General features: G+C 42.2%; 1 protein-coding gene across 1 annotated transcript; it reads left to right on the forward strand.

Moving 5' to 3' along the window:
* Nucleotides 1-135: 135 nt before the first annotated feature.
* On the forward strand, nt 136-25,893 carry LOC119718885 (SWI/SNF-related matrix-associated actin-dependent regulator of chromatin subfamily D member 1-like). The gene is given in 9 exon segments (XM_038188314.1): nt 136-147; nt 300-348; nt 351-400; nt 2,812-2,973; nt 3,857-4,009; nt 10,500-10,580; nt 16,257-16,379; nt 18,756-18,948; nt 23,976-25,893. Coding segments are annotated over 8 exon segments (786 nt in total). The 3' UTR covers nt 18,912-18,948; nt 23,976-25,893.
* The last annotated feature ends 259 nt before the right edge of the window (nt 25,894-26,152 follow it).

Genomic DNA, 26,152 nt, shown 5'->3' on the forward strand with positions numbered 1-26,152 from the left:
CCTCTCAAAATTTACAATCTTTAAGAACTTATACATCAGATATCAACAACAGTAAAGCTTTTGTCTACTTGAAAAAAGGGGGGGGGGGGATTAAAATATTCTAACACTACAGATATTAACTGTACTTAATAATTAATGGAGACAGTTGTGTGTGTCATGTTACCCAAATAACACATTTTTGTATCTTTTTCCCCTCTTGATTCTTTCCTTTTCTCCATCCTTTCTGCAATATTTTTATATTTTTCCATGCCCCCTTCCCTTCTCCTACCTCTCCCCCCCCCCAACTTCCACCTTTTCAGTGGCACCGTACAAGCACAACCACGGAAACAGATGGTTTTCAGGTCAAGAGACCAGCAGCGAGAACGTCAAATGCACGCTGTTGCTTCTGCTGGACCATCAGGTTTGTTGCGACATCAGCCATTTACAAAATTCTGGCCTCTGCTCCAGCTTTGGCTCATTTTGATCCTGTTTAGTGCCAAATATCAAACGATAGTACTCAGTATTGCCTCACATCAGTAACATTTTCTTTCCATTGGTTACAGATGATTGTGCGAGCCGGAGAGTCTATATCTATTGAGCCTATTAAAAATTCATGGAGCCAAAGCCTAAATCCAAAGCTGGAGAGAGAGCCAAAGTTTAAAACATGCAAAAACAGTATTTTTGGCTTTAAGGGAAGATACAACATTTGCAAACATCAAAAAAACGAAATGATCAAAATTATCAGGAAATACCTTACTGAATTGTTAGGGAATGACAGTCTAAAGCATCCTGTAAAATTGTGGCTCCTGATGTGCTGACATTTTCAAAGAAAAACTGTATTTTTCCAACGCTGGTCGGCCGACCAGCGTTGGGAAAAAAACTGGCTTTTTTCAAAACTGCTCCTAGTTTTTCATATTTAGCTATTCCGCATTTTCTTTGCAATCGATTACACACCTGTGAAGGGGTACAAGCCTGCTAGACTGATTCTTTGACCTTACAATTCCCCAAAGTCTACAAACTGCTCTGTTTCATCTTAAGTTGGGGTCAGGGAACCAGACTACAAGAACATGATTGGTTTTCTATATTTTTCTACAAGCCAAAACGTGAAACAAGTCAGTTGAACAATATTTGCTTTAACATACTTGATATCCTCCAAATTCATTTATTTCTGAAATCTGCAACAAAAGCAAATGTTGTACATTCCCTTTAAAGGGTGATACTGTTTGAAGCCTTTGAATACGGACCATGTTAGCTACTAATCCAATGCTTTACCAACTCAATTATCTATCAGGTTTCAAAGTGATGATAGATACGTCAGTGTTGTGTCGTTAACCCACAATCCTTTGCGTTCCTGGACAAGAATTTGGGCCGAGTTATTCTGTACCGGCGGTCTTTGCTCGGCTGGTCACTAACCAAAATTTAAAAAAATAAAAATACACAAAGTCATTCCCCTTATTGAAATCATAAATCTCTACTTTCCAAATTCAATCCTTTTTTATTCTGTTATTTTTTTTTTTTTTTCTCCAGATGGGGGTAGGGGTCTGGAGGCTGTTCACCTGAAAACGGGTGGACGGGACACTAATAAATAGCCATTAAACCAACAAACATGACCCTTTTGTAAGACCCCATGAACCCCGCCCCCCCCTTACACAATCAATTACCAAATCAGGGGCGCGTTGAAGCCCAATAGATCTATTTTCCTGACCCGTTGCCCGACCCCAGCGGCCCAAATTACCCTCTGTTGATGCCCCCCCCCCCCTTCCCTCTTTTCCCTTTCTTTTTTTTTTTCTCCCTTTTGGGCTGACGGTCTTTGTCAGTCCGTCCGCAAGCTCGTTTGTCTCCACGGCTGTCGAGCGCTGTTTGTTTTTTCTGTTGTTTTGTCAGGGAAAACATGATCTTGATTTCTCTGGCCCGTCTTTGAAGATTTGGGCTGGGAGGTTGGTAGGCCATGGAAAGTAGTTTCCAAAATTCATCATTCCTGTTTTGATTAATTAATCTTTTTGCATTTGGAAGTAACGGTGATACAGATAGATACAGATAGATGATTATTTCGTCGTCTGGTATTTTGATGACTGTCTAATGTAATACTTCAACCATCCGAAATTCGAACTATCAGGGGCTTTTCCCACTTGTGTAAACACTTCTGTCAGGGAAAGATATCTTTCAAATGCTGGTCATTGTCTTGAAAAAAAATTGAGTGCGCTTGGAAATTTCTTTTGCAAGTATCAGATAATAATGGTATCAAATGATAGCTGTGTATTAATGACCTTTTAATTACTGTCTGAAATGTTATCAAAAGGGGCTCAGCCATGTCAGAAATCGCAGCAATTTGAGGGAAAGATAATGATACAAAGATAAACCAAAATTCGAAACCACATTCCGGACAGACAAAAAAGAGTCCGTTCATTGAGTCCGTACTTTTCTGAAAATCGGGTTCTTAAAGAAATGACTGCAGTTGTCACACCCTCCTCTCCCCCCCCCCCCCCCCCCAGACAATCTTCAGTTAATTGAAATGACTTTGTCTTTCCTTTACATTGGCAAAGCATTCCCCTACATCGCAAAGAATCAGGGTCACTGACCAACTTGAAATGGTCAGTAATCCAATACACTTGTTTTTTATTTATTTATATATTGTTTTTTTTTCTGATAAGAGCAACAGGTGTTTATTGATTAGTTAATCTCTTCCCCTCCTCATTTCCTGTCACTCGAGACGACATTGATTCCAGAAGAATGCAGGAATGCAAACTGGGACGGAAAGTTGCTAACCTCTAGTTTTTTTTCCTTCTCATTCTTCTATCGCAAACTTTTTGTCCATTTGCCACACCTGCACAGCCACCCCAGTACAAGCTGGACCCCCGCCTGGCACGCCTACTGGGTGTCCACACCCAGACACGCCCAGTTATCATCAACGCCCTGTGGCAGTACATCAAGACCCACTCCCTGCAGGACTCCCACGAGAGAGAGTACATCAACAACGACAAGTACTTCAATCAGGTTGGTATTGGAAGCCATCTTGGTCTAGTCCCCTCAATTACATTGTACAAATCACCATGAATTGGTCTTTGTCGCCAGACTTATTGAAGCCTTGCAAGAATCCCACAAGAGAACATCAACAACGACAAGTACTTCCAGCAGTTTGGTATTGGAAGCCATCTTGGTCTGGTCCCCTTAACTACATTGTACAAATCACTGTGAATTGGTCTTTGTCGCCAGACTTATTGAAACATTGCAAGAATCCCACAAGAGAACATCAACAACGACAAGTACTTCCAGCAGTTTGGTATTGGAAGCCATCTTGGTCTAGTTTTCGCAATTTCATTGTACAAATCATTATGACTAAGTCTTTGGCACCAGACTAATTTAGACCTTGCAGGAATCCCACAAGAGAGTACATCAACAATGACTAGTACTCCCGGCAGTTTGGTATTGGAAGCCATCTTGGTCTAGTTTTCGCAATTTTGTTGTACAAATCACTATGACTAAGTCTTTTTCACCAGACTAATTTAGATCTTGCTGGAATCCAACAAGAGAGTACATCAACAATGACTAGTACTTCCAGCAGTTTGGCAGTGGAGGAGGCCATCTTGGTCTAGTTTCCTCCGCAACATAGCACAAAATCACTATGACTCCATAATTGGCACCAGACTATTTTGGTTGTAACCCTGCAGGTTTCCCTCAGAATATTTGTAGAAAGTTGGTATTGTTGTTTTCTTGTTTTGGTCATTTAATCGGTCCCTCGACTTATTTTCACTCAGAACTTCAATTGGCTAAGCAGTGTTTTCTGCCTTGCAGCTCTAAAAAAAATTTGTTCAGGCATGTCAGGTGTCAACTTTATGAATCAGATTTAATGTTTACTCTTCTGACCTTCCTGATTCAGATCTTTGACTGTGGGCGGATGAAGTTTTCGGAGATACCCCAGCGATTGCACCAATTGCTTCACGCCCCAGACCCCATTGTCATCCAACACACCATCAATGTGGACACGGCCGAGCAGAAGAAGACGGCCTGCTACGACATCGATGTGGAAGTCGTAAGTAAATTCAGTCCACGAGCAAAATAGACATGAATTAATCACTTGTCAAGTCGAGCTGGAACTGAGAGTTTGACGGCGGTGGCGGTTTGGGACATTCTTGACACTCAGTGACTCAGTCGGCCAGTCCATAAGTAAATAACTTACTCATTCAGAACACAACAGATTGGCCCTAAGGGCATAGAAATTTTTTTAAAAAAATATCAGCAGTGCACCACGCAACAGGGAGAACAAGAGTAGGTGTTGGCACAAATTCTTCTTTCATGGACAAAAAAGTGGCATGTATGTTTGTGTATGTTTGCAGATTTGGCAGTTTTTGCACTTGCTTGGAGGCGTACGATTTGAAGATGGAGTTCTGTCTGTGAATAACTTATATTTGCTTGTGATCCAAAACTTTTAGGACTGCATTTTTTTTTTAATATCCGAAGGAAGTCAGGACTACTTAGTTTTTGCACGTACACAACTTCCGTTGCCGTTGGAGTGTTTGGAATTATCATAACTGATATTAGTTTTTCCGCATACATAGTCAATTTCCTGGATGAATTTGGATGAATTTGATCAGGAAACAAATCAATCAGCCCATTTCTTCAAAGTTGATTTGAATGCCGGCCGTTTGTTTCAAGTCAATCTGAGATCAATGGCTTTCTGGCGTGGCAAGTTGGCCATTCTATGGATGTTGCGTCAACTGTAAAAAAAAATGGTGAATCAAAAAATAGAAGTGACTGCCGTCTTTTCAAAACATACAGGTTGCCCTCAGGCAGAAGCTCGTGGCGCCGCGTTGTCGCCGGTTGTCCGACATCGCCCCAACAGCTCGTGAAATTTGTGCATTGGAAGGGAAGACTGTGATCCTTTCGTCTCTCTGTTCAGCGTAATCCACCCCTCCCCCCCCCATTTAGACTGCGTCTCTCTCCAAAAGGTCCCTCTCGGTATCTCTCACCAGGGCAATGAACGTGCGTTGAACCTGTCCCTAATGCTCAGATCAATAGTCTTCAGCGTTGCTGCCCATTCATGATTTTTCTCCTTTATGGGTGTTCACGCCTCGATGCACGCTATCTCCGACAAGCATGGGGATTGACACTGGGCAAGAAATGCTTGCGTAGCCCCTTATTCTTACATCCTGCGTTGCATTTTTCCCCTTTTATTTTGTCCCCGATGTCACCCGACCCACAAAGCAACGGAACCTTAAAGAGGATTCTACTCTCCATTTTGGTTATTTGTTTGGTTTTATTGAAGTCCCCAGACCAAGGGAACCAAAGCTTTTGTTTATGTTTTCACTTTAAAGTATTTCCACAAACTAAGTGTGTTTCAAGACTTGCATATCTGTTTTTAATACAACCATACTTACATGCAGCACCCTTTTGACGAGGTTATGTTAACAGAAACTTTTAACATGATTTTCACCAAATTAATTATATTCATTCGGGGCGCTTATCGTAAGTGAGGATTTCCGCTTGCAACAGAGTCACAGAGTCGGGCCTTGAATTTTTTTTTTTTTTTTTTTTTTAGTCCAAATCCCCCCTTCCAAAAAACCCCCTATTCCTCCCCCTCCTTAGCCTGCTGTAACCGGACTGTACGCAATGCAATATCACATACAGTCTTTCAACCAATCCAGCGCAGCAGTTGTTAACAACCGCTAGTGCCGCATCCAATTATGCGATTGAAATGTCTCCCCCATTTTGGATCATAAGCTATATCGATAACATCCTCTGTTGCAGTTTTTTTTGCTGGCTTTTTTTTTAATGACACGTAGTGAGTTTGCATATTATTTTTTTCAGGACATCCGAGCAACTATCACAACAGAGTTACTCATCATTTTTTTGGGAGATTTATTTTTAAATCTTCGATTATGCTTGCTTCTTCTATTATGTAGGTCTTTGTATGGGTGCAGACACACTCCAGCAATGGCATTCACAGAGTCTTTAATATGAGAATCCCTTTAACTCTTCTTTCTTCAGCCTGTCCAGTCAAGGACACTCTCTAGTCATAATAGCACCCTTGACTGACCCCAACATCCCCCCCCCCCCTCCTCCCGTCTTTGGCAGGTGTCTTCACCGCCACCGAGCCAGACTGACTGGCGCCCCGTGTCCATTCATCTCGTACAAACCAACAGGAATCGATCATTTAGCGTGCAGGTGGGAAAGTACGGACACCGGCTATTACCGTTCAGGGGAAAGAAACAAAATTGACGGCGCATTCCCCGCGCGCAGGAAAGAGGAGACAGAACAGAGCGGTGGTTATTTCTGCGAATCACCTGTTCCGTGGAGCCGTGAGCCAATTAGCGTCAAGACAAATTGTAGATAAACACAAAAGGTTAATGATGTGCCCGACTTTGTTTTTTTTTGCGGGGCATTGGCCACATGGGCAGTAGCCCGAAGGAAACTCTGATGTCTTTTTTTTTTTTAATGAGGTGATCACTTTAAAGTTTGTTGCTAATTCCCAAGGTAAAAGTACAAGGCACGGAAAACATACCTCCTCCAACTTTTCTGTCAATGCTATTATGCCAGTGAGAAATTTTAAGGGAAAAGTTACAGTTTTTGCTGCATTGGAGTTTTCTCCGAGTAGTCAAATTCATGTTTGATTTGCTGAAATCCGGTCATCAGATACGGCTAATTGCGAAAGTTAATTTTGGAAAATATCACCGACTCTTTTTTAAGGTCATACTTTTAAAAAAAGATTAAAGTGCCTTGAAATGTGTAACTGATACATGACTAGAATTAACCCATTTTACAGTTCGTGCAAAATCCCACATTTGAGAGGAAATCCATAAAAAAAAATTAAAAACTGTTATTCAAAAGAAATACAGAAAAATCAAACACTGATTTGTATTTCCAGACGGCATCTGAAATGAAAAAAGGTGTTAAAAAACCACACACCATAAAAAGTCTACTTAAGTAGAATTAACAGCTGAGCAGATAAGTTTGGCTAAGCATTAATGCAAGTGCTAATCAATTTCACTAATAACATCTACATGCATGTATAATAGCCAACTGACAAGATAGAAGTCCAGAGTTATGCTAAGCAGCTTATATGACGTCAAACCCTTGACTCAATGGACCTTCCAGATTGCCACCGATATCATTCCTGCCTCCCTCTCGTCCAAAACCCATTTTTCTAGCCAAACAAAATCCATGGCTCTTTTCCTGTGTTTTCATTTCAGCACTCCTCTGTCACCGATTCCTCATCTCCCCTCCCCCCCAGCCCTGCATTGTACACCCGTTAACCACAAAATTAAAGGAAAAAAGGAAAAGAAAATCACGGCGATTTGTGAAGTCAAAGCCCTCCGTAGACGGCATCCGGACCGGAGTCACCTGCCGTGCTTCAGCGCTCATTTCCTGTCTCTCGGACAGTCAGGCTTTAAGCTGGCTGCAATACTCCCACGCTGAAATCTTGACACCCTCCCCCGCACTCGCGTATCTCTCAAGAATTTATCTAGAAAAGGGGGAAGACTGGCAATCCAAATGGAGCAAATCAAGGTGACTCAAGCTGAGTTTGCCCCCTACCACTTCATGCAAAATATGTGGGCAGACCCCACGGCCCCAAGTTCAGCAGTCATTTGCTGAAAACAATGGACCATCCCAGATGTGGCCCTAAACCCCGCCCACTGACTGAAATTTTACAGAGCTACCGTGGTCACCTGACTAAAATCTGGTGATGTCATTGGTCATTGCCCACTGATTGAGTGACGGATAGGACGGGTCTACTGTAGCAGCGTTTTGCTGGCGCAAAGTGCGAGCAGAAGTTCAAAGTGTTACATCCAAGTCTTTCAACCACTTCTCACAAGATGGAAGCAATTCTAAACTCTAAGTTCTTCTTCTACAATACCACTTGTATTATGTCATACATGCCCACAAACAGAAATAGGAAAAGGCCACCAATGACCTAGAGAAACATCCTTGCAATCAGAAATAATTTTTTTTTTATCACCTTTGTGGTTGTCGTGGACTAATCAAAGTAAAACAAAAGAAGCTGGGAACATTTTTTTGTGTCTCTGATAACTTATTTTCTCCCCATTAAGAAACTTTGAACTGCCTGGAATGTTATCTCATTCGGCCAATTAAATAAAAAAAAACTCTCGCATATCAGACAAGCAAGTCATTAAAAGTGCTAATCAAAAATATGGTCATTAGCCGTCGAATATTTCACATGCCAAAAACTGGTTCTTAGGCCCACCCCCACCCCCCAACCCCCACCGGACAGTGAGAGCAAGAGTGTTTGTAACAGTGAAATTATGAAACGCTAATTCCGCTGGCTAAGCCTACACAGTTTCAAACTGATCATTCACAGTTCAGCTCAGAGTTTGCCCTTTTTGTAATTATCCTTGAAATTGTGAAATAAAAAAAACAAAGAATGATCTATTTTTAGGTGCCACATGCACTTACAATTCCCTTTCAGTTTGAAAACTGTTTGGCTAAAATGATTAATGGTCAGTGAATGGTAGACAAACGTTTGACGTCTGACCGTAATTTGGCCTTCTAGTATACAGTGCCAACATAGAATTACTAAAGCGAAGGGCAAAGCCCGTTTTAAAAATGAACATCGTCCTTGATGCTAAAATTGCACTGTGTACGCGTGTCCTGATAATGGTTTCATTTTTGTGTTTTTTCCATTGCGTCAGTCGTCATAATTGCAAACCCTGCCCAGCTTGGAGGTGCTACGCTCTGTTTCCCAAGCTATCGCTTCCAATATCGGTGTCATCCTGCAGTTATCCGACGGCCTGTGCAGCTACGCTTGGCCTGCAGTGCCTTTAAAAATTTGCAATCTTCCGGAAAAACAATTTTTTTTTTTTTTTTTTTTAGGTGTATAAATAGTTCTGATCGAGTCCTGCGGTTGTTTGTTTTGCAGTCCATGGTTCAGAAACTAATGACAATTCCAAATGTGACGAGCTTCTCCGGTTTGCCCCACCCAATTTTTTTTATAAATTGTTGATTTTTGGGGTTGAAATTTGTTGATTTGTTTTTTGTCTCTTACTTCCTGTGCTATTTTTCGAGTTTCACCCTGAAAAAATAGATTTTGTTTTAAAAAATTGTTTCTATCAATACAAAATGTATTCACTTTTGAATGAACCATCAACGAAAAGACTTATCGTGTGCTCAGTTGTGGAATAAATAATTTACAACTTTCGATTTCAGGGGTGGATCCAGGAATTTTTAAGGGGGGTTTTTCATCAACAAAGAAGGGTCGTACCATACTTTCAATGGGGCCGCTGTTCAAGTCCGACGATTATTAACAGTATATTACAGAATAGTATACAAATACCCCCTAACCAAGCTGGCTCTGTCCGTATTTTGTATACAGGCGGACATTATTACAAGTATATTTTTGGGGGTGGCGGTGGGAGGGGGGGGGGGGTGGTTTGCATTTTTTGTTGTTGAATTTCTATGACAAATTATTTTTTGACAGAGCTGAGTTTGTTTTTTACCCCCAAGACACCCCCCTTCCAAAAATCAAACCGTATTTTTTTTTGTGCATTATGGGCGTGAAAGCAGCCCAAAAATAAAAGCGTATTTTCAAAGAGGTCAAAACGTGTAAAAAAAGAAAAGTGTAGTTTTTCAGTTTAAATAAAAAAACAGACAGATTGAATTTTTGTTAGGAGAAGAAAATAAAATCAATAATGTTGAAGATCACAGGTGAAGCAACTTGAACGTCACTTCTGGTTTGGAATTGGAGAAAATGTGATGCAGCAAATGCAGTAAAAATTTGTAAAAAACTCACAAAAGTCACAGGTGTTTTGTCAATATGGACGGATGTGTAAATATGGCTTGTCCTGGCCTAGAATTCTCACCTCGGTCGGCAGACTTGACCGACGCATCGAAGCGTGTCGATTTGCCTTTCAGTTTTGCCTCATTAGACGCAATTTTTTTTTTTCGCTTCGGGATATTTATTTTTACTTCAGTGGACACTAAGGTCGTTGGGGGGTGGTGGACACCATCTTCCTATGGGGGCGCCCTTCAAAGCGGACACTATCAAACAATAGGTAGAGCTCTTCATAGCGGCACAATAAAAAAAATGTTTGCGCGACGTTAAAAAGGGGCACTTGGCCATGGCCCCCCTCTAGAATCCAAAAAAAAAATGTTGACACACTTTTTGGGGAATTGATTGTGTTCTGGATCCACCCTTGGTGAAAAGAAGGCTGCTCATGGAAAAAGGACTACTAAAATATTTTCAGTGGGGGGGGGGGGACTAACACCCCCCCCCCCCCTCCCATTGGTTACGCCGCTGCCATAGTCCCTGTGCCACCCCAAACCGCCCTTCCAGTTATGGTAGTGGCTAAAAAACACCTATGAACTATATGGTTTTATTGATTCTTCTGGGGAAAAAAATACAATGTAATACAATTTAGTACGCATACTAATGATTTACATTGTAAAGTAGCAATTTTGTTCTTGAAAATACTCATGTAATCACAAAAGGTGCCATTGCTAATCAAGTATTTACTGTGCTTAAAGCATATCGTGAAATAACCCCTGAGCCTGTTGATTGTCTCCCACAGGACGATACCCTCAAGGAACAGATGAAGTCTTTCCTGTTGTCAACGGCCAGCCAGCAGGAGATCGCCACCCTAGATAACAAGGTACTGCCCAACACCCATTGCCACCCTAGATTATAACAAGGTACTGCCCAACACCCATTGCCACCCTAGATAACAAGGTGCTGCCCAACACCCATTGCCACCCTAGATAACAAGGTACTGCCCAACACCCATTGCCACCCTAGATAACAAGGTACTGCCCAACACCCATCGCCACCCTAGATAACAAGGTACTGCCCAACACCCATTGCCACCCTGGATAACAAGGTACTGCCCAACACCCGTTGCCACCCTAGATAACAAGGTACTGCCCAACACCCATTGCCCCCCTAGATAACAAGGTACTGCCCAACACCCATCGCCACCCTAGATAACAAGGTTCTGCCCAACACCCATTGCCACAATAGATAACAAGGTACTGCCAAACACCCATTGCCCCCCTAGATAACAAGGTACTGCCCAACACCCATTGCCACCCTAGATAACAAGGTACTGCCAAACACCCATCGCCCCCCTAGATAACAAGGTACTGCCCAACACCCATTGCCACCCTAGATAACAAGGTACTGCCCAACACCCATTGCCACCCTAGATAACAAGGTACTGCCCAACACCCATTGCCACCCTAGATAACAAGGTACTGCCCAACACCCATTGCCACCCTAGATAACAAGGTACTGCCCAACACCCATTGCCCCCTAGATAACAAGGTACTGCCCAACACCCATTGCCACCCTAGATAACAAGGTACTGCCCAACACCCATTGCCACCCTAGATAACAAGGTACTGCCCAACACCCATAGCCACCCTAGATAACAAGGTACTGCCCAACACCCATTGCCACCCTAGATAACAAGGTACTGCCCAACACCCATTGCCACCCTAGATAACAAGGTACTGCCCAACACCCATTGCCACCCTAGATAACAAGGTACTGCCCAACACCCATTGCCCCCTAGATAACAAGGTACTGCCCAACACCCATTGCCACCCTAGATAACAAGGTACTGCCCAACACCCATTACCACCCTAGATAACAAGGTACTGCCCAACACCCATAGCCACCCTAGATAACAAGGTACTGCCCAACACCCATTGCCACCCTAGATAACAAGGTACTGCCCAACACCCATTGCCACCCTAGATAACAAGGTATCGATACTGCCCAACACCCATTGCCACCCTAGATAACAAGGTACTGCCCAACACCCATTGCCACCCTAGATAACAAGGCACTGCCCAACACCCATTGCCACCCTAGATAACAAGGTACTGCCCAACAGCCATTGCCACCCTAGATAACAAGGTACTACCCAACACCCATTGCCACCCTAGATTATAACAAGGTACTACCCAACACCCATTGCCACCCTAGATTATAACAAGGTACTACCCAACACCCATTGCCACCCTAGATAACAAGGTACTGCCCAACAGCCGTTTCAGAGACTGGCATATCTAGAGTCGTGACCAAAATCAAGTTGTTTCCAAGATCAGAATCAAGTTCATGAAAAAAATTGTCACTCGAAACAGTTTGGAGCAACTACATAGTGGTAAAAAACAACACTTTACACATTTTCAGGGTTCAAACTTGAAGAGACATGTTGACATTGTTTTAAGATATTCCTAAACTACAGTTCTTGGTTGATATATGGTGAAAACGGTGTTGAAAATAAAGCCAAAGTTACGAAATAGCGGCCTTTTACAGAAGAATGGTCATAAAGTAGTTTGTCCAGGTCTATGACAGTCATGTAGACCTAATTACAATAAGCCTCTGTACTGATGACGTCACACTTTGTTTACATGTGCACTTTCCTATGGAGCCAGTGGGGGCCCACGGTCCACTGAGCACCATTTAGGAAAGCACGCACGTAAACAAAGTGTGACATCGTCAGTACAGAGGCTTATTATTGCAGTTATGTGTGTGTAGTGCTATTGTGTTGACCATATCTCACAGACTTGCGTGTGGACGAACTAGTTTTTGACCATCTTTCTTTAAACCATGGCCATTTCTTAATTTAGGCTTTATTTTCATCCCTGTTTTCACCATTTACCACGAAGATAGTGTAGTTTAGTTATATCTTGAAACAATTTAAACGTGTCTCCCCAATTCCAAGAAATCTGCGTCTGAAAAAGTGTAAACGTTTTTTTGAAACACCCTGTACATCAACCAACAAAGAGTTTGTTTCAAAATGCGATAAATACCAATTATTTTTTTTTAACCATTTAAAATTCCTCCATCTCCTGGTTGTCCAAAATCAGTTTAGACATTAGTCTTGATTCAAGACTGGATATGAATTTTTTATTTTCTATTTTGCAGCCAGTCCCGTGACAAACGCGATTAACTTTGCCGCGGCGGTGGAGGTCGCTATCAACAAGATGAATCATATCCAGTCTTGGCAATATTGGCAGCGCTACCCAGGAAAATTCTGAGCATACCTCACGCGCATGCATTAGCTTGAATACAGCGCACGTGGGGTATGCTCGGAATGTCCTGGGTAGCGCTGCCAATATTGCCAAGATTGGATTTGATTCATCTTGTTGTCACGGACCGGCTGTATAAGGGGAACAAAGTCTGTATCCAGTCTGTATCCAGCGGCTGTTGTACACTTAAACACAGTTTAAGAATACAATCCAGAGAAGAAAAAAAAGGCGTTTCAAAATGCGTTGAGTAGGAGTAACAGTCTTGAACCGAGACTGACTGTTAATACCCCAGGATTCGGGCAAAAAGATACCTCATGCTCTCTTGGAAAACAGTCTGTGTCACCGTCCAAAAAGTCCCCCGACCGTTAGACGAAAATTGTTTCCTGTCCTGTCGCTTCGGAACCATTCTGCCTAATCCCCCTTCGTCTGACACCTTCGTGACTGGCCAGGATGTCATCATTATCATGACAAGACGTAAACGTTCTGGCCGGCGAACAGCCGCACTGGCCGCGGCTCCTCAGCTGTGCTTCAAACTTGAGCCTGTTGTCGCTGTCGGATCCATTTTTACGAGGGCTTAGCCTGCTACGCCTACAATTTTTCTGGCAACGCCCGGCAGGTTTCATGTTAAGCTTCACAACTTTCCGTCGATCGGCAACTTTGGGTGTCCTAAAAGAGGGAGACATTCGGCACAAAAAGTGCTCGGACAAAATGTGATCTAGCAAAATTTATTTTTGAGTCGTTACATGCTCGTAGAATTCAGTTGCAGTGCAAAACTTGATTTTAAAAACAATTCTCACAAAAGTAATTAAGACATCGCCTACAGATAGACTAAAGAAAATGACACAGAGACAACACTTCATAATTCTATGCGTATGGCATTCCGGGGGTCGAAAGTTGAGTCCAACTTCATTTTCTTTGTTCAACCGAAAAGAGAACATAACATCTTCCAATAAACTTTCTTATCTTTGAGGGTATCCCTTTTTAAACACCCCCATTGAACTGTGTCTTCCACCCCTATAAATTCCCTGTCCCTGCAGAGCATGAATCAATGTAGAAATCCGTACCTTTCCTTCACGAGGCCTTTCTTCTGCAGACAAACAAACCAAAAAAATATGGATACATTCATGAACAGCAGTTTTACAGCACAGTCATGTTTAAGTTGGCATCTTCATTAAGATATTAACAGCTGACGCTAGCGGCTGTCGACTTAAAAACAAAATATGTGGGGGGAGGATAATAAGTTATCACAGCACGCCAAGGCCAAACAAAAAATTACAGCCGCATGTGACAAGTCAATCAGACCTATATTTTCGGAGTTGTTTCCGGGACAATTATATTTTTCGGCCGGTCGTTGTCAGTTCTAGTAAACGATCTTTCACAGGGACACAACAGGGAATCCTGTAACCCAGTAAGCAGGGGCCAGCTGGAAAGTCCTGCTCAGGAACTCTTTTGTGCTGAGCAGATACGGGCAGAGTACCAGTCAACGGCTCTATAGATTGCATGAAATTTTGGCCGGTAACCGGTTTTTGCTAAGCAAGGCTGCTCTCCTGAGCTTGGCAGAAATCTGTGATTGGCAGTAGCAATTATGTACTTGAAAAGTAATGACGTCACACTTTGCTTACAAGTGCGCTTTCTTTTATGGGAGCTTTGTGACCAGCAACCCCTCCTGTAAACAAAGCGTGATGTCATCATGTCACAGGTCGACTGTGGGGGGACAAGGGTTGGGGACAGGTGTTCAGGCTGCACAGAAAATGATGATCAACATGTCGTCTTTCATTTTCCCTTCAATTTTTTGGTGGGTTGACCAATGCCTTTTTGGAGAAATTCTCACCAAAAGAAGACCGCCCATAAGACGAATGATATTTCCCAAACTGGAAAAGTAGCCTTTTTAAAAAAGGATCCCTTCACAACATGGCTAAATAACGCCACTTTCCGACCCCATTGCATCCGAAATGCTCGGACTTGAAAACCCCAAGTCCAGGCCAGAGGTACAGTGCCATGTGTCTTCAGTCCACGAATTTCCATGGCTCTCAAAACTCTCTGATATAGAATAATTTGAATGTATAACAATTGACAAATGTTTGGCCTATTTACTTGGTCCCACCCATTAGATGTTATATACCTTCAAATCTGACACAGGTGTCCTCTCACGATTCGCAGGAATGAGATTCCCACAAGTTTTTTTATTATCCATGGCATTGAAAGTCTGCAACTTTTGATTAATCTCAAGTATGAAATTTCTGCAATTCACGTTTGTATCTGGGTTGAAGATCCTGGCCATCTGTTGTGTCATTTTTTTTTTTATAAACAGTTGACATAAAACATGATATAGCAGCGGAAATTGCAAATCACGCCATTGACCTTGGAGCTCATAGTTGAAGAAGACATCAACGCCAGCGTCAAGTATGCAAGATGACAATGTGGGCTGCGATGTGTCCCCGGGAACTGACATGGGCTCAGTCATGTTTGTGTTTGGCCCGTGTGTCATGCCAGAAATGATTTATCATTTTTCAGTCGTCAGCCAGTGGTGTGCAAGTGGACTCCAATGTTTTGGCCGCAAAATTGAGTTGGCTTTAATGTTTGGCCGGAGTATCGTAATAGCCCAAATAACCAGGCAGCCAGATACAAGGTGGCAATGATTCCCATTTGGCTACACAATTGATACGCTCTAGCAATGCCCAAGTGGCCACATTTTGGAGGCGGCCACGGATAAAACACGAATGGTCAGGTGACCACAGTGCCTAAATTACTACAAATCCTGTGTGGTACCCATACCCAGGTGTCCTCATGCAGTACAAGTGCCCACAAAATACAAACGGCCTGAAACATCCCTAACCCCCTAGTACTTCCTCAGGACTACCCTGCTAAATCCAACAGAGTCCAACTGGACTTTCCTGCTCAATGCACTGTGCCTCATTTTCAGTTGTCTGCTAGATCCAACGGGGTCCAACTTGGCATTATAATGCAGTTCAGTTGCCTGCTGAATCCAACATTTTGCGTCAAGAATGTACACCAGGGGTTTACTGCTCAATCCAACAGGCCCCATTTTGTATTTGATGTAGTTGGATCCTGTTGGATTCAGCAGGGTTAGGGTCTTAACGTCTACTTGGCGCCAAACATCCAGGTGGCCATGTTGCCCAGCGGCCTAAATTCTAGGTGCGTTTTATTTTCAGTTTTCCACACCACAACCCTGGTCAATTGTTACCAAAGCTGCTAATCATGGAAGCTTGCTTGGCACAGAAAAATAATGGGTCACCAGAAGTTTAAGATAAGTTTTTTTTTTTTTTTTTCAGATTCATGAGACCGTCGAGACCATAAACCAGCTCAAGGTCCAGCGCGAGTTCATGCTGGGCTTTGCCAGGGATCCGCAGAACTTCATCAGCGAGTGGCTGGTGTCACAGAGCATGGATCTGAAGGTAGGTATCCTCCACGACGCAACCCTGCTAAGCAGACAATTAGACCTTTTAAGCAGAAGAAAGATAAATGTCGCTTGCCAAATTCTCGTATTAAGCAAACGTCAGCTGGGAACTAGTTCCTGGGGAACTGGTTTTCAGAAGGTCCTTCCCCCGTTTGTTGATTTTGCTCTTTATTTTAGTTTCCAAAATTTGTGCCAGATTGTCTCTTTTCTTTCCTTATGTGGGCTAAATTCTTTTCTTAACCGGATCTTTATTCCTGGGTTACCTTGGTTTCTGCTGTTAAACACTTAACTAGCCAGTTACTTTTATACCTGGTACTTTAACTGGTTAGTTAACTAACTAGAGTACCAGCACTGGTTGTGTGTCAGTCACTTAAACCAGTAATTCAACTGGTTTATGAATTAACAAGTGTCCCAGTACTGGTTTCATTTTAGTTACCCAACCAGCCAGTTACTGGGTTTTTACCAGTACTGGTGTTATTTTAGTTAATTAAATAGCTAGATAGCTGGTTAGTTAGTAGTAGAGTCCCAGTTCTGGGTGTTTTAGTTACTTAACTAACTTAACTAGTCAGTTTACTTGAAAGTAACTAGACCGATTCTCACAGAGTTGGTTTTGTGGCAGTTTACCAAGCCTAGATCCCTGCTCTATATAAATAATTCCCTGTACCATTGCGTGTGACTCTGTTTCGTCTGTTTTCCAACTGCCCTAAATTACCCTGACCTAGTTTTAAAAAAAAACAAAAAAAAAACAAGGAAACAAAAATAAAAGAACCTAGCGGAGATTTGACTTGTCTAGGAAGGACGCTATCTAGGCCTAACGACTCGCGACAGATGCCACCAACTTGTTCGACTGTGATTTTACCGTCTTGATAGGTCCGAGTTACGCTATCAAAACACAGGAAATCACTTAATCCCGCTAAATTTGAGTATTTTTAGGCAGACCTCGAAGCCTTTCGGAGCTGACGCCTCGTGAAGTCACTGTAGATTTCTGCAATGATGTCAGTCGGCTTTACGCCCGACGGACGGACAGTCAGAACGTTTTATCTCATATGGCAAAAGGCGAAGGGGGGAGAAAGGGAAAGAAAAAAACTCTGAAATTATTGCCGAGTCAGAACAACAGATTTGTCTGTCAAAAACCTTTGGCAAAAGAAACGAGACTTCAATTATATCATTTCCCTCATAACATTGCATAGAAAGTGTTGTCAGCAATTATCAACATTGGCTTTTCAAGCCATCAAACATTCTTGTTTTTTTTTATCATTAATTATTTCTGGTAATGAAACCAAGGATTCCTCAAAAGCATCCAAGGCACTGTAGCTCGCAAACTTGATGCTTGATGTGTAGACTCCTAAAAAGCAGTTTTGCTTGTCCAAGGAGAAGTCGAGGTGACTTGAAGAAACCTGTAGAGAGGAGACAATGAGGATAAATAACAGTTTTAGAGGTGGGAGGAAAAACCCCAGATAAACATTCTGGGGGAAATACCCACAGAATCAGGTAGGGACTGAAAACCCAATCCACATGTGGCCAGGGCAGGAATCGAACCCGGGTCACAGCGGTGGAAGGCGAGGAAAGAACTTCTACACCAACCTGACTCCTGACTTTACCAAATGGCATGCTCCTGGTCCTCTTGGATTTGTCAGTTACTTTTCTGTCAGTTAAAAATCTCAATACCCTAAAATACATCCTTGTCACCTCACTGATATTGCATAAATTATATCCGACATCATTTCCCCCCAAAAATCTGGTAAAACAATTTATCAGTAAACTCAAAATTTGTCACTCTGTAAAAGCAGCGTTTTGTTGTTGTTGATTCCATGACAAGTTCCCACGAGTCTTTGCAAGTTCATCGCAAGTCCTCCAGTCCCAAGACAAGTCACAAGCTTTTCAAATGAACTGTGGAAAAGCCATTCCTTTGTTATAGACCCTCCCAGTACCTGTGAGTCTGTGACCAGACTTGTGACTTGACTTGTGATTCACAGTGATTGACTTGAGATTTTCTTGTGACCGGGCTTATGATGGTCTTATGCTGAACTCACTGAAACTGACATTTGTATCCTTGTGGAGACATTTCTTTGTTCTCGTGTAGTAAAGTTTGAAAGTTTGAAAGTGAAGTTTCAAAATGCTCTTATTTTAACCAGAATTAATTTCCTTGGCTGAAATTCGGACTTCATATCCCTTTTCTAAAACCCACCTTCGAAATTCCTGGTTTTTGCGTAAAATCCATATATCTATTTCGTGAAAACCCTGTGGAGACCTATACAATCTTTTGTTCCCTATTGTGTGCACGTCTCCAGAGGGCACGGTGTATCAGATCAACTCTGTTGACTTTGTCAATAAATCCTTTGTTCTTTTTTTTTTTCCTACCCTCAATTTTCAGACCATGACGGACGTAGTGGGAAACCCCGAAGAAGAACGTCGCAGCGACTTCTACTTCAAGCCTTGGGCCCAGGAAGCTGTCCGCCGCTACTTCTACAGCAAAGTCCAACAACGCCGGGCCGAGCTGGAACAGGCGCTAGGCATCCGCAACACATAGCGCCCCTTCAACTCACCCAGTAGCTCTTCGAAGATAAGTAAGAAACAAAAAATAAAATTCACCTACCTTTTGATCCATTAGGCACTATCTCCTTTGGGTTAGCGAGGAGTACTCCTCAAAACGACGTCATCAGAAACACGTCTTTGATTTCTTAAAAGCTCTGACCAACGCCCCTCCATCGTTTGATGTGTCACAAGCTCCAGCAGAGAACGTGATTGTTGTACTCAATTTAGTCAACTTGTGAACCTAATTAAATACAGGTTGATGTGCCCTATTGTTCTACTCCTGGCCTGGTTCATAAGACAGTCATTTTGATTTGGAGAGAAACGATCTTCCTCGAATCTTCCTCGAATCTTCCTCAATCCGTCTTCCATCACAATTTTGGAGGTCAAGTAGAAGGCTTGCTTTTGCCATCCCACTCCTTGTATTCAATCAGTTTAAAGGTACTTTCAAGAAACTACTTTCCTGTTTTTTTTTTATTTTTTTCCTTCAAAATATGCTGAAAGGAATAAAGAGTACTGAAAGTGGAGGTCCGTGATTGTTGAACCCCAAGACGAGTCAGATTGCACAGGAACATTCTGAGAGTGGTTAGCGATCCGCTGTCAAATAGCAGGCATGCAACTTTTCCTCAGATCGGTTGATTTTGTCGTCGTTCACTTCACACTTATACCATTTAAAATTGAAAAAAAAAAACTCTGTAGAAAGTCTTGTGAAGCTTGGGATTTCTTCTCCCTTTTTGTTTCTTCCCAGTGGCATGTCTGAAATAGGTCTTCAATCCAATTGTTTGACCTTGTTTTGGATTCTTGAGAAAAAAAATGGATTTCTTGTTCAGAAGAAAGATGCAAAGGTTTCAGGGAATCAGAGCCCAGAGCGTTCTTGACCAACAGCAAATTTCTTTGAGCTGTTAAGCACAGAAAGTATTTGCTTAACACAGACCGGTTACCAGCCGAATTGTCATTGATGTACGCTGCGTGTGACTGGTTCTCAACCACATTTCAGGGAAGCACATACATCTGTTCAACATGATTTTTCCGCTTACCAGTTCTTTGAAAATGAGCCCCGAGATTTAAGGAGAACTTTTCAGTTTTGTGAAAGATTCAACAAGCAAGCGGACTCTTTCACGCTTTCATAGATGATGATTTCAATCTGTGTGTGGCTAATTCAAGAGTTGCTACTTCCGGTTGGAGTTGACAAGTAGAAAAGCACCGACTTCCTGTCGGCCAACTTAGTCTTCTCCGTGACCCCCCGCAGGCCAACCGCTGGGCACGACGCGATATCGTTCGGACCTCTCTCATCCCATGGGTACTGCACTTGTGGCTTCACCCCTCAAACTCAATCCATCAATTTTGAGAAAGAAGAGAAACGTTGAAATTATCGGCCCTTCGTAGCTGCAGGGTGTTGAAGAAGCAATCAGCAACTCCCTCAAGACGAATCGTTTTTCTGGGTTTTTTGGTGTTTTTTTTTTTCATGTACATCCCTGCCGGGCAGCAATGTCATTTATCACCGGTATCGAGTCTTGCTTTCAAAAATTAGTCTGGTGTCTTGTGGTCATGGGGTTGGAGAGATTTGGGGAGGGGGCGAAAAATGGGTCGTGGTAAGTGATCTGGTGTCCCTGGGGTCTGGACCAGGCCTCCTTTCTTATCAGCTTAATTGAAGCTTAGGAGGAAGAAGTTTTTTAATCATGCGTGATTTCTTCGTCGAGGAATAATTTTCCAGGTCTGTAAAATGGCTCTTATCTATATTGTCCATGAGCGTAAAGCCAAATGCTTTTACCGTGAGGGATGGGAATGAGGGGGGGGGGGGGGAGTTGGCAAACAGAAATAGGAGGGGTCAACCTAGGCACAACTAAAATCAAAGTTGCCCCGGGCTAGATTTTGACAGGGTTTGCCCACAAAGGCCGTGAAAACTTCAGGTCACTGCGAATGTTAAAGGGAGGGAATCTGACGTTGAGAAAAAAATTCACAGCAAAATTCACCTGGAGTTGAAATGGGTTCAACTTTCGGGAATTTGCAGTGCGAAGAAAAAATGGCCGTTACTGTCATGCCAAGTGAGAACAGCTGCTGTGATGCAAAACATCATTGTATGTGTCCTCTCAAAGTAAGTTTAGTGGGTGAGGGGGGGGGGGCGTCAAAATACGGGACTGAAAATAAAAAGAAGAGCATTTACGGCTGTAGCCCAGAGAGTGTTCATTGACCAGGGCAACGACTGACAGGTTTCTGTGAAACTTTCAACATCTGCAGGCTTTTCTCTTAGGACAGATTAATCCTGGGATTAACACCCTCATCAGCTTCCGCCGGATAGGAGGCTAATGACGAGCTCTCCCCATTCACCCAGATTTCCTGAGCTGCTGAGCAGACTGCTGAGCAGATTGCTAAGCAGGTTTCCGTTCTACACACTGCCCTACTTTTGGGCAAGCGAAAATATGTCTAATCAGCAACCAGTTCGTTTGCTTTAGTTTTGTTGTTTGTGTGACCAGGCAGCTTGATTGTTCCTTTAAACCTTCACAGCCTGCACGCCCGTTTCTTTGTAGTGTAGTCTTTTGTCCGATACCGTCCATTAAAATTCCCGCCTTATTTAGATGACCCTCCCATACCAGTCACTGATGCGTGACATTACTATAAAAGCCTAATTCCACAGATCTTCGCCACTTCAGGTCCTTGCACACGCGCCAAGTGTCTCTTGTACGTCCTCCGATATTGTCCTTGCACTGCAAGACCCCCTCCCATGCTGTAATAAACATTAACCATATAAACTTACATTCTCTGTATAATTGAATCTGTGTCTGGTTACTCAAAGAGTGAAACTGCTTTTCATGCATATGAGCGAAGCGAAGTAGCATGAAAAAGAAGTTCTATGCCAAGCGTCGCTTTCCTGAACTTTCATCCCAAATATGGCAGTCATTTTTACCAAATAACTAGGAAGCAGGACAACAAAGTACAGTCCGATATGCTATCAGGTTAATGGGAACCGTCATCAAAAACCAATTTGCCACATCACTGATGATAAGCCACCGGGTTGTTTGTTTTTGCTACCACACACAGACAAATTTGCCAAGAAATCTCATGTGATCATGTTTGCTAGTTTTTTTTAGTTCTCAGAATTTTTTTCAGCTTAAGGTACATGTATGTCAACCCAGGCACGGATCGAGGGACAGTTGAACCCCCCCCCCCCTGGATCCACGCCTTGGTTAACATACCTGTACCTTTAGCCTACACCCAAAAAAATAATGATAATCATAGTCAGGCATGCAACTTTTTCTCGGATCCGCTGATTTCCTCGTTTTTTTTTTACTTCTTATGAATACCATTACAAATTGAAAAATACCTTACAAAGTCTTGTGTGGTTTGGAGTTTCCTCGTTTTGTCCAAATTCCCAGTTACATGCCTGCATAGTGTCCGTAGAAAAGAAACCTGTCTACATTTCAGTACTGATTTGCGATTAAAACAAATCTGAATTGCCTGAACCCCCCCCCCCCCTGCAAAAATTCTTGTTTTCCCCCTTTTTGGGGGGGGGGGGGGAGTTTGGGGGTAGGGGTTGTCTAAAAAGCATTGGGTTGTCATTTGGCTTTGCTGGTATTAACCAAACTGTCACCGAGCCATTGAACTGATCCCGTCATCAATAATCTGCCGATAGCCTTGTGTAAAACAGGACATTGTATTTATTGTTTGTTTAAAACGCCAGCCCTATTGAAATATCCTTCAGAGGAATGCCTTGGAAAAAAAAACACAGTAAAGAAGTTTGTCAAGCCTCCCCGGCCGTGTCAGACCGGCAAATTGTCGTTTGGAAGTATTTCATGACGCGGCTCTAATTGAACGGCGTCAAGCCGGTTATGGGGCTGAAACTCGATACTTCCTCTGACCACAGCACTTTCTTTTTCTTGGGGATGATCATCAAGGAAGGGCAGGGACTTTCTTTTCGCCGCTGCTGGATCTTCATTTCTGATCTAGGTCATGCTGTCAGGAAACAGGTTGGGGTTTTATACGAGACATGGAAGGGGGAAGAGTTGGAGGGGGGGGGGCTTAATTGACATCTAACAGAGATGGATGAGCCTGATGTCAGAAATTTTAGCAGGTTTTTCTAATCCAACCTACTGACTGAGTGATGAACTCTTTTTATATCTTTGCTGGGGATCATTTACTCTCCCTGATGGCTCCCTGTTGAATTATTGTTGGATCCTTATTGGAACCTTTTGGATCCATTTAAGAAACTTGTTGGACATCAGTCAGAACCTTGTTGGTTCTCTGTTGGAATCTTGTTGGAGCCTCGTTTGAGCCTTGTTGGATTCTCAGTAGGAACCTTGTTGGATCCCAGTAGGAACCTTGTTGTATCCTTGTTGGAACCTTGTTGTATCCTTGTTGGAACCTTGTTGAATCTCAGTGGGAACCTTGTTGGATCCTTGTTTAAACCTTGTTGAATCTCAGTGGGAACCTTGTTGGATCCTTGTTCAAACCTTGTTGGGTCCCAATAGGAACCTTGTTGGATCCCAGTAGGAACCTTGTTAGATCCCAGTAGGAACCTTGTTGGATCCCAGTAGGAACCTCGTTAGATCCCAGTAGGAACCTTGTTGGATCTCAGAAGGAACCTTGTTGGATCCCAGTAGGATCCTTGTTGGATCTCAGCAGGAACCTTGTTGGATCTAAGTAGGAACCTTGTTGGCTCCTTGTTTAAACCTTGTTGGATTCCAGTAGGAACCTTGTTGGATCTTTCATTGAACCTTGTCAGAACCCTGTTGGATCCCTGTAGGAAGCTTGTTGGATCTTTCTCAGAACCCTATTGGGTCCTAGTCAGAACCTTGTTGGATCCTTGTCAGAACACTGTTGGATCCTTATCAGAGCCCTGTTGGATCTCTGTAGGAACCTTGTTGAATCCTTGTCAAATCCTTGTCAAAACCCTGTTGGAATCTTGTCGGTACCCAGTTTGATCCCAGTAAACAAGTGAACACCCCTATTGGCCCAATGAAGTAACAGTGTTCCTCAATATTTAGTATCCCTTGATGTCACATAAAAGTTTAAAAGACTCAAAAGAATAAGTTTTGTCCTTTGTTTTCTTTAAATTTCTCTCCAGGTCTCTCTGTGAATATCAGATAGTCCAAGCTGCACTTTTATCAACATCATCATCGCAATGAGATCAGCATTATCGATATGACACTGCACAGCACACCAACGCGAAGGTCGACCAACTCTTCAATCAAGAACATCGAGGGAACCATCCATTTCAAAAACAAAACTCAATCATCCGACAAATTCTAAACGGGAAAAAAAAGAGAACAAGAAAAAAAAAAAAAAAAGATTAAGGAAGAAACAGACTCGACATCATGTAAGCTCCGCCTCTCACTAAATAATTCCAGGCAGAGAGGAAAAATAGAAAGAAAAAAAAAAACGGTTGAAGTAAAAAACCTGGCGTGAATCATGTGAAGATGTGACGATGATTAATGCAATATCCTGTCGGCAGCTATCTCGCATTGCGTGATGACCCAATTTGCTAATAGACCTAATCCCTGTCAATCTGAGTTTGGCGTTTAATTGGCCGGGGCTGTTGACAGACTCTACCTCGGATCCAGCGTGGGTCAGTCCGTAGAATTGATCGTGAACCTTGTGCAGCACCATCTGTATATCAAGTCTGTTTTGAGTTTGTTTTTTTATCCCCGTTCGGAAAAAGAAAAAGATTTGCACATTCAGGAAATCCAAGAAGGGCAAAGTACTGAAGTCTGTTTCTCGGTCACACTTACATGAATTTCCTGGACTTTTGTTTTTTGTTTTCCCGATGTTAGCCTACTTTTGAGTTTTGCCCCACATGGTTGCATCTTAATGTGTACATACTGGTCGGAAAGAACTTGATGACTTTGGAACTTTTTTTTGTTTATTAAAAGCCTAACTCCCTAGGGGGTGTGCAAAATCATATTGAAATTGGAGGATTCAGGACTGTTAGGGTTAATCTTTTTTTCTTTTCTTTTTAATCATCAGTGAAATAGCGATATATGTCACCTGTAGAGCATCATGTATTGTAAAGAGCATCATCAGTATTGAGTTGATAATGGTTTAGAGTAATCTTGCATTCATTGTTCATGCCAAAGCATGACGAAAAGCCAGGTGCAGAGCTGCCAATATCTGCATCTTGCTATCAGGGAGGTTTTTTGCAACACTATGGGAGATATTTATAATAAGATTCAACATAATAAGGAAAAACGGTTTTCATAATCAGGGAGATTTTCAAATTTGTTAATCAGAACATGGAAAGATTGGTGTTTTTTTTTCAGGGAACTTTCTGCAGAATCAGGGAGAGTTGGCAGCTCTGCAGGGGCCAATTTCACGGCGCTGCAAAGCACAAAAATTTGCTTAGCACAAAACAAGTCTGGCTTATAAAAGCAGGTTATCAGCCAAAACTCCACGTGATGCATATTGCTCGTGATAAGTATTCAGTTGTTGTTTGCTTAGCATGAAAATCACATTGAGTTTTGGCTGATAACCTGCTTTTATAACCCAGACTTCTTTTGTGCTAAGCAAATTTTTTGTGCTTAGCAGCGCCGTGAAATTGGGCCTGGTGTTCAGTTGGAGCCCAATGTTCAGATGAATTCTCCATCAACAGTAGAGGGCGCTTTTGTAAACTAACAGTAACAATTTTTGAAAGTTTTGCTGTCAACGGAGACTGCATTATAATAAGCACAATAAGTAGTAGTCATTAGTTGGCATTTTGTATTTATTTAAGCTTCTTCTTTTACATTGCACTTGTAGATGTTAGTAATTCAGTGATTACAGATTCATCATTTTCCTTTGATATTAAAGCTGGACTATTCCATTTCATTTGACAATGGAAATGACAAGATGGAATAGTCCACATTGCTTACTTAACATCCACGTTAGAATTTAAATCAGTGTTTAGAGAAAAATTCTAGTCAATTTTTTAATAGCGATGTAGTAGTTTTTTTTTCATGCTGTAGTCATTTTGAAGAATAAACAGTGAAATGTGCCTGCCATGATTGCAACCCTGTAGTTGTGTTAATCCCTTGTAAATTCATTTTTGAGTGATTTTAGATATTTTTAAAAAAAGAAATCAAAATGTTGGCCAAATTTTCATTAATTTTTGAGACATTGGAGAAAATTTAAAACAAATTCAAATTTTGTCCACCTCATAAAAATGCAAGGCTAAACCCTTGCAAATTAATTTTTGAGTAATTTGAAGAAATTTGGAAGAAAATCAAATTTTGGCCAAATTTTCATCAATATGCAAGGCTTACTACCCCT

The sequence above is a fragment of the Patiria miniata genome, unplaced genomic scaffold, assembly GCF_015706575.1.
Source record: "Patiria miniata isolate m_02_andy unplaced genomic scaffold, ASM1570657v1 HiC_scaffold_13, whole genome shotgun sequence".
NCBI lineage: Eukaryota > Metazoa > Echinodermata > Asteroidea > Valvatida > Asterinidae > Patiria > Patiria miniata.